This window comes from Bubalus bubalis, chromosome 1 (genome assembly GCF_019923935.1).
Source record: "Bubalus bubalis isolate 160015118507 breed Murrah chromosome 1, NDDB_SH_1, whole genome shotgun sequence".
Classification (NCBI taxonomy): domain Eukaryota; kingdom Metazoa; phylum Chordata; class Mammalia; order Artiodactyla; family Bovidae; genus Bubalus; species Bubalus bubalis.
The window spans coordinates 154246873-154261769 of record NC_059157.1 but is presented as its reverse complement, the minus strand read 5'-3'; the positions used below and the strand labels follow the sequence as shown (position 1 = coordinate 154261769).

The 14897-nt window shown below is 33.9% G+C and overlaps 1 protein-coding gene across 1 annotated transcript in view; it reads left to right on the top strand.

Annotated features, from left to right (window-relative positions):
- RSRC1 (arginine and serine rich coiled-coil 1) overlaps positions 1 to 14897 on the top strand; it is a 350213-nt gene that overhangs the window by 187397 nt on the left and 147919 nt on the right. Inside the window, exon 5 of the mRNA XM_006079554.4 lies at positions 3929 to 3965. Coding sequence (XP_006079616.2) covers positions 3929 to 3965 — 37 coding nt within the window. The remainder of the gene's footprint in view (positions 1 to 3928; positions 3966 to 14897) is intronic.

Below are 14897 nucleotides of genomic sequence, written 5' to 3'. Positions count from 1 at the left end.
CCCATGGCCTCTTCTAGGAGAGTTCTGTCCGTGTCCTAGCCCGCTAGTTCAGTCTTGGTCTGTAGTTACTGTGCTTTCAGTTCATCCTCTGGGTTGCTTATTTCAAACTATTGTATTTCTAATACTCATTATCTCATATAGATTATTTTTAATAACCATTTTTCATATTTAACTTCTAAACATCTTCCCCTATCTTTGAATATGTTATTATACTTATATTCTTGCTCAGTCTGTTTTCTCTGGATGAAGTTACTTTCTTTGTTGTTATTCTGTTATTTTTAAGAACACCTCAGAGTTCTTAAAAATTTGCCTTGTGGATTTCTCTTTTATTTCCTTGCAACATTCAGCTACTTTGGCTAGTAATTTTAATCTAAGGGTAGGGGTAAAAGTCTAGGCTCTAGCTTATGCTTATCCAGATTAATTGTTCAGCTGTGGCCTCAGTCAACCACTTTTTCCCCATAGGGTCCTCCTGCTTTTTAAAAAACAACCCAAAACAAAGCAAAGCAAAACAACCACCCACTATCCACCACACACATATGCAAAACTCCCAATACTGTTCTCCCAAACAACCCCTCACTGTTGCAGTTGCCTTGGTTCTTTGAGTGTTATGGGGCTGGGTAGATCTACCCAGGGGGCTTCCCAGGTGGTGCAGTGATAAAGAATCTGCCCACCAATGCAGGAGATGCAAGAGATGTGGGTTCGATCACTGGGTTGGGAAGATTCCCTCGAGTAGGAACTGGCAACCCACTCTAGTATTCTTGCCTGAAAAATTCCATGGACAGAGGAGCCTGGTGGGCTATAGTCCAAAGTATGGGAATTTTGTGATGTGAATGCATGGGAAGAGTTCATTACTTCATTTGTGAGAAAAAGGGGTTTCTCCATAGGAGGTTTTGTTTAGGTTGTAGTTTGTTATAGTATTTGCTACCACTTTCTGTGTGGTATAGCTTTGACAAATAACAGAGGGAATTAAACTGGAGTCTAGTAGTATGCCATGGATTTTAAGAAGAGAATTGACATGATCAAGCTTAATTTTACAAAGATCTTGCTCTCTTATGGAGAAGGAATTGACATAGGGCAAGGCAGGGGTCATTGAGACCTATTAAGAAGCTTTGCAATAATCTGAGAGAGAAAAGATGATGGCCTAAAATAAGACATAGTTGTGAAGATACAAAGAAGTGGTTAACACAAAATGATAATGAAGGATGTTGGATAGCCAGGACCTTGTGGTTGATTATATTTGTTTATATTTGGTAGCGAAGGAAAGGGACATGTGTCAAGGAAGATGCTTAGTTTTCTTTCAGGCATGTCATTCAAAATGTGTTTTCCCTAAAATCATTTAATTTAAGGAATTCTTTGAAAACATAATGAAACAATAGCTAGCCAATCTTTCTTTCTTTTTTAAAGAATAGTTTCTTATCCTTGATTCCAAAATACAAATAACTCCGAAAACTGAGAGATTTTCCCTAAGTTTGTGATAAAGTCAGTTGACAGCAAAACCTACCCTTAAATGAAGCTGTGTATCGTCTTTGTTTATCCCACTTTGTGTGGATATTCATATTTTTTTCAGAATTATTAATATGTATGATGATGAGATGCTGCTTCAAGTATTGCTGTCAGTGTTTTATGACATACACTGTATGTACCTTATTACTTTTCTTAAAACCCAAAATATTCTTTGTTTGTTTGTTTTTCTTATTGTTATTTTCTTATTTTTCTTATTTTTAAACTTTAGTGCTCAATTTATTAAATTCATATTCAACAAAACATTGAAGAAAACTTGAATATATAAACAATGCCAAATTTGATTAAACTGGCTTAAACATAAATACCAGTTAAAAATTTAGTATAGTGGATCCTTTTGAACATTTCAAATAGTAGATAAAACATACATAAATCTAATGAGTGTAAAGCATATCCTTATACCAAAACAGAGTACCAGAAAAGTCCAAAATATTCTGATGAAACATGTCTAGCCTCGGTGGTTTCAGATAATAAATTATGGACTTCTACTTTGAGCATTTTTGTTCTCTTATACTGCATTATTTTCCAATAAGAACCATAGTGTGACAATGTACCTGTGGGGAAAAATGAAATAGATGTGAATTATATGGTATAAATATACTTCACTCTAACATAGATTGCTGAGTTCAGGAACAAAGCCATGTGTATAGCATGCTTCTGTTTGGGTTGAAAAGAAAAAAAGAGGAGACACACACAGACACATGCAGAAGTATATGCACACACATGCGTAGACTGTCTTTGGAAGGACAAATAAATAGCTAATATCAGTGATTGAGAACTAGGGGTGAGTGATAGGAAGATTTAATTTTGTTGTAGTATGTATACACACACACACACAAACACATGACACTGTCAGATGTTTTACTGTGTGTATTTTTATTTTTGTTTAAATTTTAAATTACACATGTTATAAGTTATATGAAAACTTCCTTGCGAACACTTAAAAATTCATCAGACTTCCAGCTCTAATAAATATATTAATCTTATAATAATAAAGGTAAAAATAATTATGTAGTTACTGGCCTGCTGTGACACGCCTTGTTGCAGTCTATTTCTATCATTTGTCATTAGAACTGTATCCAGAGAATGAGTTTCAGAAACCCTTAAATTTTAAAATGTTGATTATGTAGCATTGTCAGAAGCAGAAAAGAGAATGGCTAAAGAGGAGTAGTGATCAGTGGACAGTGGCGTTTATTCCCAAGATGCCAGACTGGGCAGTGAGGGGAGACATTGGCAGCCACTAGTATAGTTTTCAAGCAGTTGACCCAAAGGGAAAAGATAGGGGAATTTGAAAAAAGATTATGTAACAAGACAAAGGAAACAGAAGTAAATATATTTTTGGCAAAAAAAAAAAAAAATTGGAGACGAAATAAAGAGAAAAGAAATAACATTGGGACCCCTTCAGAGAAAAACAGGTGTGGGGAAAAGATTAAACATCATGAATGCAGTACTGTCATCAGATGTTCCATAATTATTTTCTGCATTGTGATAGAAGTACAATTTTGTGTTAAAGCAAGTAAGGTATGGTCTTAATAATGGAATTAAAATACTGCTTGATCAGAGTGAGAATAGGGAAAGTCCATTACTCACTAATAAATTAGCATTAACTGAAATCAGGAAAAAACATCCAACTATTGCCATATTCCACCAAATGTGTATTTAAATTATCTTTGCTACTTGTACAGTTATTTGTATTTTGTCTCATCATCTCTTTTTTTTTTTTAGTGAAAAGCAAGAAATTAAATACTTAAAATATATATTGTGATATTTGATGTTTGTGTTTTCACTGATGATTAATTTTTCAATATTATAATTTTAGGTTCTGATTTATAGTGGGCACTAACTTGATAAAATTAATGGCAGGAAAAAATTTAAGATTTAGTGTCTTTAGCTATACACTGATAAATATTATTTTTGTGCATATTCCTTGTATAAAAATGCACCTATTGATAGATGGGCATTTGATAAAGCAAATATGGTAAAATGTCAATTGTAGATGGTAGATAAAATGTCAAATCTAGATGGTAGATAGAATCTGTATGTTTGAACATTTTTGTAATAAATGTTAAAAAAATAAACTTGAATGAAAAAGCTAATGTAAAATAAAGATAGTGTACAAATAGTAAAATGATAGTCTTTAATTTTTTTTTTTGTTCTCCACTGACTTTGAAAAATCTGAAACATTTTACTAGATGAATATAAATTTTAGTGTTAATACTACTATTAAATATAAATAAATTATCTGTTCCTAAGAAAATTGTTCTGTCCTTAAAAATGGGGTTATTATGAACATTAGGAAAGATATATGAAAAAGTTATAGGGGTTTGTAAAATATTTTTGAGGTAAACATAAATTATAGCAGATGAGGGTTTAACAACTATTTTAAACTTTTATTCTTCTGTTTTAGGGAATCTGGAAACATCAAAGCTGGATTAGAACATCTGGTAAGTTCTAATTTTCTCTTGAACATTTGCATCATCTTTGATATCTGCATTCTAAATGAACACTTTTGAATGAGCTTTGAATACCTTGTATTGAGAAAGTCAACCATTTCCCAAAGGGTCAGCTTACTGTTATTATGTGAAGGCACTTCCATTTTCATTTATCTTATCATTTCAAGGGAATTAAAATTTTTTTAAATTACTTTTTTTTTTTTGATGTAGAGATGAAATAAAATGGATGACAATCCTTGGATTGATGATTGCTTTAATTATAAACAAAAATGTTTGGTGTAGAATTTTTGGCATATCTTGATCTGACAAAAACAAGCTTGTGTGTTAAGAAAAAAACAATCAAATATTGCATGCATAAATGTGGTATGTTTTAGCAATTTAACAGCTTTGAAAGAAGTGCACAGCTTTGTTTTTCCTAATGTCTTTGCTTTATGAATAATGCATTGGTTTAAACTACATTCAGTTTTAGAATATAAAATAATTGAGATGCAAAATTTTCGGTTTCAGTAAACATTTTTAAAGCACAAGTGAAATTCCAACTGACTTAACATTAAAATCTGTTCATTGATCAAAAAGTTGGAAAACTGCTGTGTTATACCAGGTCCAAAATTCATTGAGCTCACCACATTGAGTGTTCATTACAACATTAAGTAGTTCATTTAAACAGAGCATTATAAAGTCATGCTCTGGTTTCTGGTCAGATCCAAATGTTGAATAATTAATGATAGAGATTCTTTTGTAAATACTATCTAAGTAGTTTTTTCATGCAAGACTTCATTCGTGTATCATATTGTAGCTTTGTTAACTATTAATGTGCTTTTGTTGTGCTCACACAAGAGCAAATAGGAGCAGCTCCATTTTTATTTATAGCAGTTTTAGAGTTGAAAGGATTTTTGGTTTTTCTTTCAATAACTAAAGGAAACTGAGGAAATCTAGACTTTTCAAAGTGATTAAATCATGCTAAAAATTACAGGTTAATTATTAAAAGCAGAACACAATAACCAAGTTAGAAAAATTGAACTATGTATATATTTCCAGATTAGAAGTAAATAAATAACATTGTTATTCTAATTATTAAAAATTATTTCTTGAATCTTCATTTCTCACTTAATAGTACAACATATATTTAGGAGATACATATGGACATTACAATAAAAATATTAATCTAAAACATCTAATGCCAGTATCAGTTGGCAGCTTATAACAAGGAAGAATAGCTAACGTAGTGCCAATCTCTTGTAAATTATTGTGTAATAAAAAGACTTTATATTTATGTGATTCATATTCATCAGTAAACAAATTAGATTCTAACTTTTGTTTAAATTTTATATTTTTTCATACTAGTATGAATTTATTTTCAGTGACAATTTCTTGCATTTATACTCGACTTGTAATCTTGTGCAACAGTGGTTTTCTAACTGCCCTGGGCTGCCAGGTTTTCTCCCCGTAGCAAATAGCACTCCAGGCTTCCACTGCCCACTTTAGCCACAACAGTGCCCATTTTTAGTTATTTTATATACTTTTAAACTTTTAAAATAAGATTTCATCTAAACAGAGTTCTGCAACTATAGGTATTTTAAAACCTTTGATGAAGTATAGCCACGTGTATTCATTATAGTCAGGAGTAATGGTTTGTTAAATTATTATTTCCCATTCTTGACTCTAAGTTATATTTAGTTTTTATCTGAGTCATATACATCAAATGTATTTCAAAGATAATGCATTTTAGGGATTAGAGAGCCAGGATTAATATAACAGGTAGTGGAAGTAGATGGTTTTAATGCATTTTACCTCAGTTATTCAAACTCTGTAGCTTAACATTGTAAAATTGACCCACTGACTGAACTATTAACAGCATTATGAATATATAGCATAATATCACATATATACATCTATGTATGGCTTTGTACACTAATAGTATTCAGTAAAGTTAATGATATTCTTTATAACTGTCTAAAAGGAAGTAAATGTAAGAATTCATTGAAACCTGTCAATCTAGCAACTCTGGGCTCCTTAGATTTGTTATCTCTCCACTTACCAACTGAACAGCACTTATAGCCCTTACAAGCCCTTCTAGCCCTTGTACTCTTTCTTTGAATTGACTGTATGCCAAATACAGTTAGAAGTACGGATTCTAATAGATTGGTTTTAAAAGAATATATAGTGTAAAAATAAAATGAGAAGAGCATCCCACACATTTAGAATTAGTTTCTTCTATTTATGTAGCCTTCTTCAGCCTTTTTCTTTCCAAATTTACTTGAATTGTCATAGAAAATTAGCATTGTCCTGAGAGAGGGTAAAATCCAGTATAAATTTAAATTTAGTTAAGAAAAATGACATATGAAGTATGTTATATTTACCACAAGGACACATACATGGTTGCACTGTCTGTACTCTGTTTATGGGCTCTTCTTGATATATATATAGTATCTGTAACCCTGGAAGGGAGAAATCAGGTGTGGATGTATGGAGAGAAGAGTAAGATGGATGGACTTTGTTTCCCTCGGACCTCTTCAGGGGTTGATTCATTTATTTGTCACAATTTCTCAAGCCCTGATTCAGTCTTTATTTCATTATTCCTTTCTATCTGTGTTGCCACCTTTTCCTGTGAACTGTCCAGCGTGTCATTCTTAGCTTAAATTTCTTTTCATATACTCCCCAATACCATTTTATTTATCTTCTCACAAACTTGTCTACCACCCATAAAGACTATATCTGTTTAAAGTTCTAAACACAGCCTTTGAAGGTTGGTGCCTCATGATCCATTGATAATTCTTGCCTGATGATTGAGAAAATGAGATTTTTCCAGCTTTACTACTCCCCTGTATTTAGGAGCCAGCGTTCAACTATAAGGTCCCAGATTTTATGTTTCTAGAAAGTTGTATGGTCCGTTTGCTCGGTGGTAAGTAAAGAGTCCACCAGCCAGTGTAGGAAATGTGGGTTCAATCCCTGGGTCAGGAAGATCACCTGGAATAGGAATTGGCAACCCACTCCCACAGTCTTCTTGCCTGGGAAATTCCATGTACAGAGAAGCCTGATGGGTTACAGTCTGGAGGGTCTCTAAGAGTCAGACATGACTGAGCACGGATGTGCATTCTACTTATGAGGTGGATGAAACTGGAGCCTATTATACAGAGTGAAGTAAGCCAGAAAGAAAGCACCAATACAGTATACTAACACATATATATGGAATTTAGAAAGATGGTAACAATAACCCTGTAAACGAGACAGCAAAAGAGACACAGATGTATAGAACAGTCTTTTGGACTCTGTGGGAGAGGGAGAGGGTGGGATGATTTGGGAGAATGGCATTGAAACATGTATAATATCACATATGAAACAAATTGCCAGTCCAGGTTTGATGCATGATACTGGATGCTTGGGGCTGGTGCACTGGGATGACCCAGAGGGATGGGATGGGGAGGGAGGTGGGAGGGGGGTTTGAGATGGGGAACACGTGTATACCTGTGGTGGATTCATGTTGATGTATGGCAAAACCAATACAATATTGTAAAGTAATTAACCTCCAATTTAAATAAATTTATATTAAAAAATTAAAAAAATAAATAAAAGTAAAACAACCCTCCCCCAAATAAATAAAGAAAAGCCCATCCTTCTTATTTTACTTTTCTTTTTACTGTGAGCAAAGACTCATGAACAGATTATTATCAGTTACTTTTCTTATTTACTTTGTCACTCAGATTGTGCCATATTTGTCCAGAGAGTCCTCTTTCAAGATGATTTCTGGGTCCTTTTGACATACTCTTATTTTTTTTTTTTTTTTTTCCTAAGCACGTCCTGATTTTCTGATAAACATGTTTGAGGGTCATCTTATACCTTCCCTGTCCCACTCCCAGAATCAGCCATTTCTTCAGATTACTGTATCTCATTTTAAAGGAGAATGGTATTTAGGAGTCAAGGTCTGGACATGTGATGTGCTCATTTTCTCTGGAATTTTCTTACTTCTAGGAACTTTTAGTCCTAGATTAGACAGATAAATAGAGGGAGGGAGGTTAGTACATAGATATTTTTAAGAACATATGTGTCATAGTGATGCCTCCAATTTCAATCCAAACCAAAGTGTTCTTCCTTGTTCTCCCCCATTTCATATTTGTATTTATGTAAAGTGAGAGTCCAGACTCCTATAGCACTAATATGTTTACCCATTCACTCAATCATATAATATACATAAAATAGTTCCAAAATCACTACAACTGTATCTTTTGAAAACAGACTTAATTAAAAGACCCCAAGATTTATTTGCAGTTTTTCCCCTTGAGTGTAGTTTAATCATTTGAAATATAGTCACATTCATCTGTTCCCATTTATGGGCTTCCCTTGTGGCACAGCTGATAAAGAATCCGCCTACAATGTGGGAGACCTGGGTTCGATCCTTGGGTTGGGAAGATCCCCTGGAGAAGGAAAAGGCTACCCACTCCAGTATTCTGGCCTGGAGAATTCCATGGACTTTATCGTTCATGCGGTTGCAGAGTCAGACACGACTGAAAAACTTTCACTTCACTTCACTTCATATTTAATTTTAGGTGCCTTTGTTCTCATTCTTGTTGATTTAATTATGCTTGAATATCCATAAGGTTAGCATGTTTTCAGAAGTCAAAATGTTATATGCTGTGGTATTCTCAGAGAGGTGTTATCCCTTCCTATCTAGCTATTCTCTATTTCTTGTAGATAGCAAATTTTATTAATTTCTTGTTTGTAATTCCTATGCTTTTCGTAAGATTAAGAATATATCCTGGTGACTCAGATGGTAAAGGATAAGCCTGCAATGTGGGAGACCTCGGTTTGATCCCCAGGTCAGGAAGATCCCTTGGAGAAGGGAATGGCTACCCACTCAAGTATTCTTGCCTAGAAAATCCCATGAACAGAGGAGCTTGGTGGGCTACAGTCCATGGATTGCCAAAGAGTCAGCCACTACTTAGCCACTAAACAGCAACAGCAACTATATGCTTATATGTATGTATTCCCATTTCCTCTTTCTTATAAAAAGCATATTGTATATATTTTTTTACTGTAATTTTCTCTTTTCACTCCATAATTACTTGCACATCATTATATTTACTATGTTTCTTTCTCTGTTGAGCTGTGGCTCATATGTACAATATTCCCCAAGATCTTGCACATTCCAAGCTGTTTTTCTGGAGTCTTGTCACTTGAATGACAACTTGGACTGAACATATAATCCTTGGCTCACAGTTTTCTTTGACTTTCTTGAAATATTATTCTGCTTTTGATATCTCTGGTTTAGTTAAGTTCAGTTCAGTTGATCAGTCGCGTCTGACTCTTTGCGACCCCATGGACTGCAGCACGCCAGGCCTCACTGTCCATCACCAGTTCCCGGAGTTTACTCAAACTCATGTCCATTGAGTTGGTGATGCCATCCAACCATCTCATCCTCTGTCATCCCCTTCTCCTCCCACCTTCAGTCTTTCCCAGATTCAGATATCCCAGATATCTCTGGTACCAGCCTTATATTTTTACCTTTATGGATTTTTATTTTATTTTTGTTTTTAATTCTCTCAATTGTTTTCCTGGTTTTATTCAATATTTCTTATTAAGTTTTCATTAAAATTTATTCTTTTTTGTATACCTTATAATGTATCCTTCATATCTGAAATATTTCCCCCTTACATTTATATTTTTATTCTTTGAATATCTGATTCTAGGTTTTCTTTCTATTATTTGTCCAAATGAGTCTTGTGCTTTGTAATTGGTTTTAAGGGAAGAATTTTCATCTTTTGTAATGTTTTAATCTGGTTACTATGTCGGGGTGATTTTGATTTCTTTCCCTTCCTTTCCCTCCCTCCCTCTTTCCCTCCCTTCCTTCCCTTTAAAAATCCTAGATGTTTTATAGACAGGGCTCCTGGTTTAAGGGTGCCCTCTTCTGCAGTGTATACTGTGCTTAGTCACTCAGTCATGTCTGACTCTTTGCGACCCCATGGACTGTAAGCCCACCAGGCTCCTCTGTACATAGAATTCTCCAGCCAGGAATAGTAGAGTGGGTTGCCATGCCCTCCTCCAGGGGATCTTGCCAACCCAGGGATCGAACCCAGGTCTCCTGCATTGTAGGTGTACTCTTTACTGTCTGAGCTACCAGGGAAGACCTTCCACAATATATTGAAGCATCATTCTCTAACAGATGATGATGGCAGGGAGGAAGGGGTTGGCATGTCTTACATTTATTTCTTATATTTATTTAATATTTATTATATTTCTCTTTAGCATTTTGTTTCTTACTACTTTCTTCCATGTTTTCTATTTACCTGATTTTCTCCCAGAAGCAATGCTTCCTCAGGCTGCCTCTTCTGGTTTCACTCATTTTCAACCCCCTTTGCTCTAGCTAGTGATCTGGTAACACCAGCTTCTAGGCCTGTGTTCACTATTTTGGCATTTTAGTGTTGCACTTTTTTTTTTTCCCCTGGGGATGATTTTTGTTTTTATTTCCATTTATGTATTAAACTTAAAGCTATTATCAGGGCGATGGCAAGGGGAGGTGTCTTAGAAAACTTTTGCCTCAAAAGAGAAATTTATAATGAAAAATGTCAGAAATCAGTGTTCAGTAGGCCTTGAATCCTATGCGGTCCCCTGCAGTCCTCCTAGAGTGATCAGAATGGTCAGCAGAATTGAATATAAAACATCTCAGAGTTCAGTGTGAATATCTACTCAGAGACTTAGAGAAAACCATTGCTTATAATGTCATGCTTAGTTAGATTTTATAATGAACTTAAGGAAATAGTACTTTTTATTTGATGAAAAATCATATACAAATTAAAGACTTTCTGATGTGACCCCAGTTTGTATCTGTTAACACAGTAGGGTTGAAGGAATGGAGGTGGGGGTTATTAGATGGTGATGTTGCTTCTGACTTGTTCTATTAAATGATGTCCTAAACTGCGGACAATTGACTCTGAGTTCTCTGTTATATCAAAGGTAGCTGACTCCCTGTTTTTCTACCTCTTGTGTTTTTAACTTCTGGATAATGTAGTGAGTTGTAGCTCTTATTGAAATACTCAATGGGGCTAAAATATTTTCTTTTTAGAGTGTTTTTAATACAGTCAAGTAGCTGACAGTAACATACATTTTTATTGTTACAATTATAAAAGTGTACAAGAGATAGAATCTTGTCATGTGATTATAGTATAGCTATTATTGTTTTTTATTAGCAATCTATACAAATAATGCTATCCTTTCCTCTTGGGAGAGGGCTTAAGATCTGAATATATTGGGTTGAGCTAAATGAAAAATTGTCACTTTTTTTTAAGGTCAGAATAGTTTTGGGGGTTGTTTCTGACTTGAAAGAAGGACTGCTGTGCCATGTCTCCTTGGGCAGAGAATGGAGTGAATTATCCTGATCAGTATGATACTTCTAAAGCTTCCCTTGTTCTCTTTTCTGAAAAGTCAAATAACTGGAGATACGTAGGAGTCGGAGAACATGACCTAGGTCAGTGCCCCTCCATCTTTAATGTGCATATGAATCTCCTGTAAATACTATTTAAACTCTGGGTCTGGGATGGGGCTTAAGAGTCCGCATTTAGCAAGCTCCCAAGTGAGGCTAATGCTGCTGGTCCAGAAAACAGCAGAAAGAAAAGTACATTGAAAGGCATTGACTTGAAAGACAAGTGAGCAGGGAACAAGGCCCTTGAATCAGATGAAAAATCTAGATGTATCCCCCATAGAGTCATGAGTATGATTCTGCAACCTATGAATGATTGGGAGAGACAGACACTCCATGGGTTTACACAGGGCCAAAATTTCATCATCTTTCTACTCTGTGAGTCGCAGAGAGCCAATTTTTTTTTTTTTTCTTTATTTGGGTTCTGGATATTAAGTTGTATATTTCAGAGCTAGAGCTGGGCACCAGAACTAATAATACCTTGTTCAGCTCTAGGTGGAAGGTTAAATAAGTGATGATAAATCTTTTAGTAAAATGGGTTATAAGTATTTACAACTTTAAATGGGATTTGCTTTCTATTAATAGTTGAATAGCAAAAGAACTCTGGAGCCATACCTGTGGGTTTTTTCTCCCCACAGAGGTCTCATTTATGCTTCTTATATTGTATAACATTTGAGAGTGATGACCTACTTGTCCTTGTGGTCAGGCAACACAGTCTGGCCATTTTAAGTGTTGAAAAGCAACTGTCATTAATAGCTTGTTTAGCCCATCAGTGGTTTGTAGACTGTAGTTGCTGCTTGCCAGAAATGTAGGCAGGCCCATTGCTATTACATGCTCATCAATAGTACTACATTCTAGTAAAAGCCCTTTTCTCTCTGTTTTAGGCTGTTTTGCATAGAACTTGTAAATAAAATGGATGTATTTCAGTTCACAGTTTAATAATTTTATTTAACAGAAGCATAAACACAGTTAATACATTATCATACTTTTGAGGATGCAGGCAGAGGTTTTGAAACCTCTTCTAAAGCAGAGGTTATGAACCCTGCTCATCCTTTGTTACATTTTAAAATACCTGTCTTATTTTAATGTTTTACCACTGTGTTTTGAAAACGTTTTTGACATTTGTCTAAATGAGTTTGAGAACATAATTATCTCACAATGCACCTATGTTACTCATACACCATATCTATTTATTAAACACTGATGAAAAATATCTATCACCTCATATACTATTTAAGGACTTCAATGTAGTAAATCCCTTTCCTCCCAGCATTTAAATTTTTTTTTTTTCACCTAAGCCAATATATATTTGAGGTTTAGGGTAATTGTGTGCATTAAAACAGATGCTTTCCTTAAACTGTGATTGTGAGGTAAAACAGCATGAAGTTTTTCTTCTTTCTGGAAGATCAGTTCCATAAATTTTTCTCTCTTTCTTTTTAACAAATAAGTGTGTCCTATGAATATATGCAAATTAAAATACCTTTAAATATGGATTAAATGTTAATATCATGTTACTATCATGATTTCTTACTTTACAAGTCCTAAATCTGGGAATCAGCTCACATTTCAGTCAGAAGCAGTACCTTGCCAGTGATCCATTTCTCTGAAACATTTTGATCAGTTACAAGTTTATTAAAAATTGTTTCTGAAGTAAATGATTAAAAAATATTACCTGATCATCCAAATATCATGAACTTGAGCCCTTTTTCTGAGTCTGCCTTGAGCCTACCCTTACTCTGTCTCGTCTCTTCCAAGAAAAATCTGTCGGTTGTTGTTGCATTTTTAAGACACAGTGGTTTTGTGGGAAATGGTAGCCGGTTAGCTTAAAAAATAAAAAAAAAGAACAGATGACAATATGTCATGTAATTTTAATGATACTACTAGTAGTCTCAGATTTATATTTAACCTAGATAAAATTTATTTTCTGACCTTTATGCATGTGTGCTTATTAAAGCTTTCTAAAGTAGAACCAAATATTTTAAGTGCATTAAATAACTCCTGCTTCCCATTATTCAAGAGTCTGAAAGTCAGGCTTTTTTGAAACCACAAGAGTAACTGAATATTGTATTCGGATATTTTTAATATTTTAGTTATAGACACCATAGTTTCTGTCTCATTGTAGAGAACCCCACAAGGTACCTGTTAGTTATTTTATGCTTTTTCAGGATCTAAGGTCTGTAACTGCAGAAAGAGAACTAATAGCAGAGGTAACAGGGCTGCTTTTTATTTCTCCAGTCAATGCATTAGGAATTAAGATGGAGAATGCCTTTGCCACAGTGGTATCTTTGGCCACACTCATTACCATTTGTCAAGTATTCATAGCATCTTTATTTAATTTTGACATACATAGCCTGTTTATTTTAGGAGGAGCACAGCATGAGGAGTTAGAATGTGATTTTACTGTGTGACCTCCAGCAGTGCACACAAGCTCTCTGTTTCACTTATTTCATTTTTTTTTTCAGATTCATAGGATGTTGAGAGAGTGTGAAAATTTGTAGATGTGTAAGACTTTATCCAAGTGATCATTTATTTTATAGAGAAAGAAGAAAATCATAACAGTTCTGGTTATGTAGATAAATTCAGATTGCTAAAATCAATATTTCAGTTCTAATAAATTCACAGTGAGTTGTGAGAAAATTTTGTCCTTTATCTGTTCACATCCTCTCCCTTTAAAAAATTATTATATATTTTTTAAAATTATACCTGTGGCAGATTCATTTTGATATATGGCAAAACCAATACAATATTGTAAAGTTTAAAAAAAAATTATAAAGTAATACATATTTATTGTAATGGGTCTAAAACAGATAGGTATATAAATAAAAAATGCCTATATCTTCTATCTGCCACCAATCTAGTATTAATGGTTAGTACCCTTCCTTCTGTACCTTGCTCTATTTCCAGATGTACATATGCATATATTACTTAAATTTTTGCTTATTTTAAAACAGAATCATAATGTATATGATATTTTACAACTTACACTTTTTATTTATTCAGTGCTGGATACAGTGTGCATACACACACACACATAAATCTGGTTTTTGTTAGAAATGTCAAAATATTAGAAGTTAATACTGTTACCATTTTATTTAATGCATTCATAGGGGAAGTTCAAAGACTATAAAATTTGCATCTTAATGAGTCAGTGCAGATTTACTTCTTTTTCCACTTTTGATTACCTTGATTATAGTATATGAAAGAACAGGCTTATGGTAAAATTTATAGTTATCAATAGAGGAAGGAATGGGTTACTTGTAATATTTAATATTTGTAAAACAACAAAGAGTAAAGATAATTAGATTAGAAGAGAGCCATGTAACATCTTTAAATGTGTTTCAGCTTTATTTTAGACTAGTATTTTTTTAACTGAAATTCTGGCATAACTGTGTTTACATTTATTGCAATCTTCAGTTTTGATTTTTACCATTTTATATACTACAGTTTATTTCTATGTTGAATCTGTCTTTTGACTGAATATTTAGCTTTGTCCTCCTTGCAGATACTGAGAA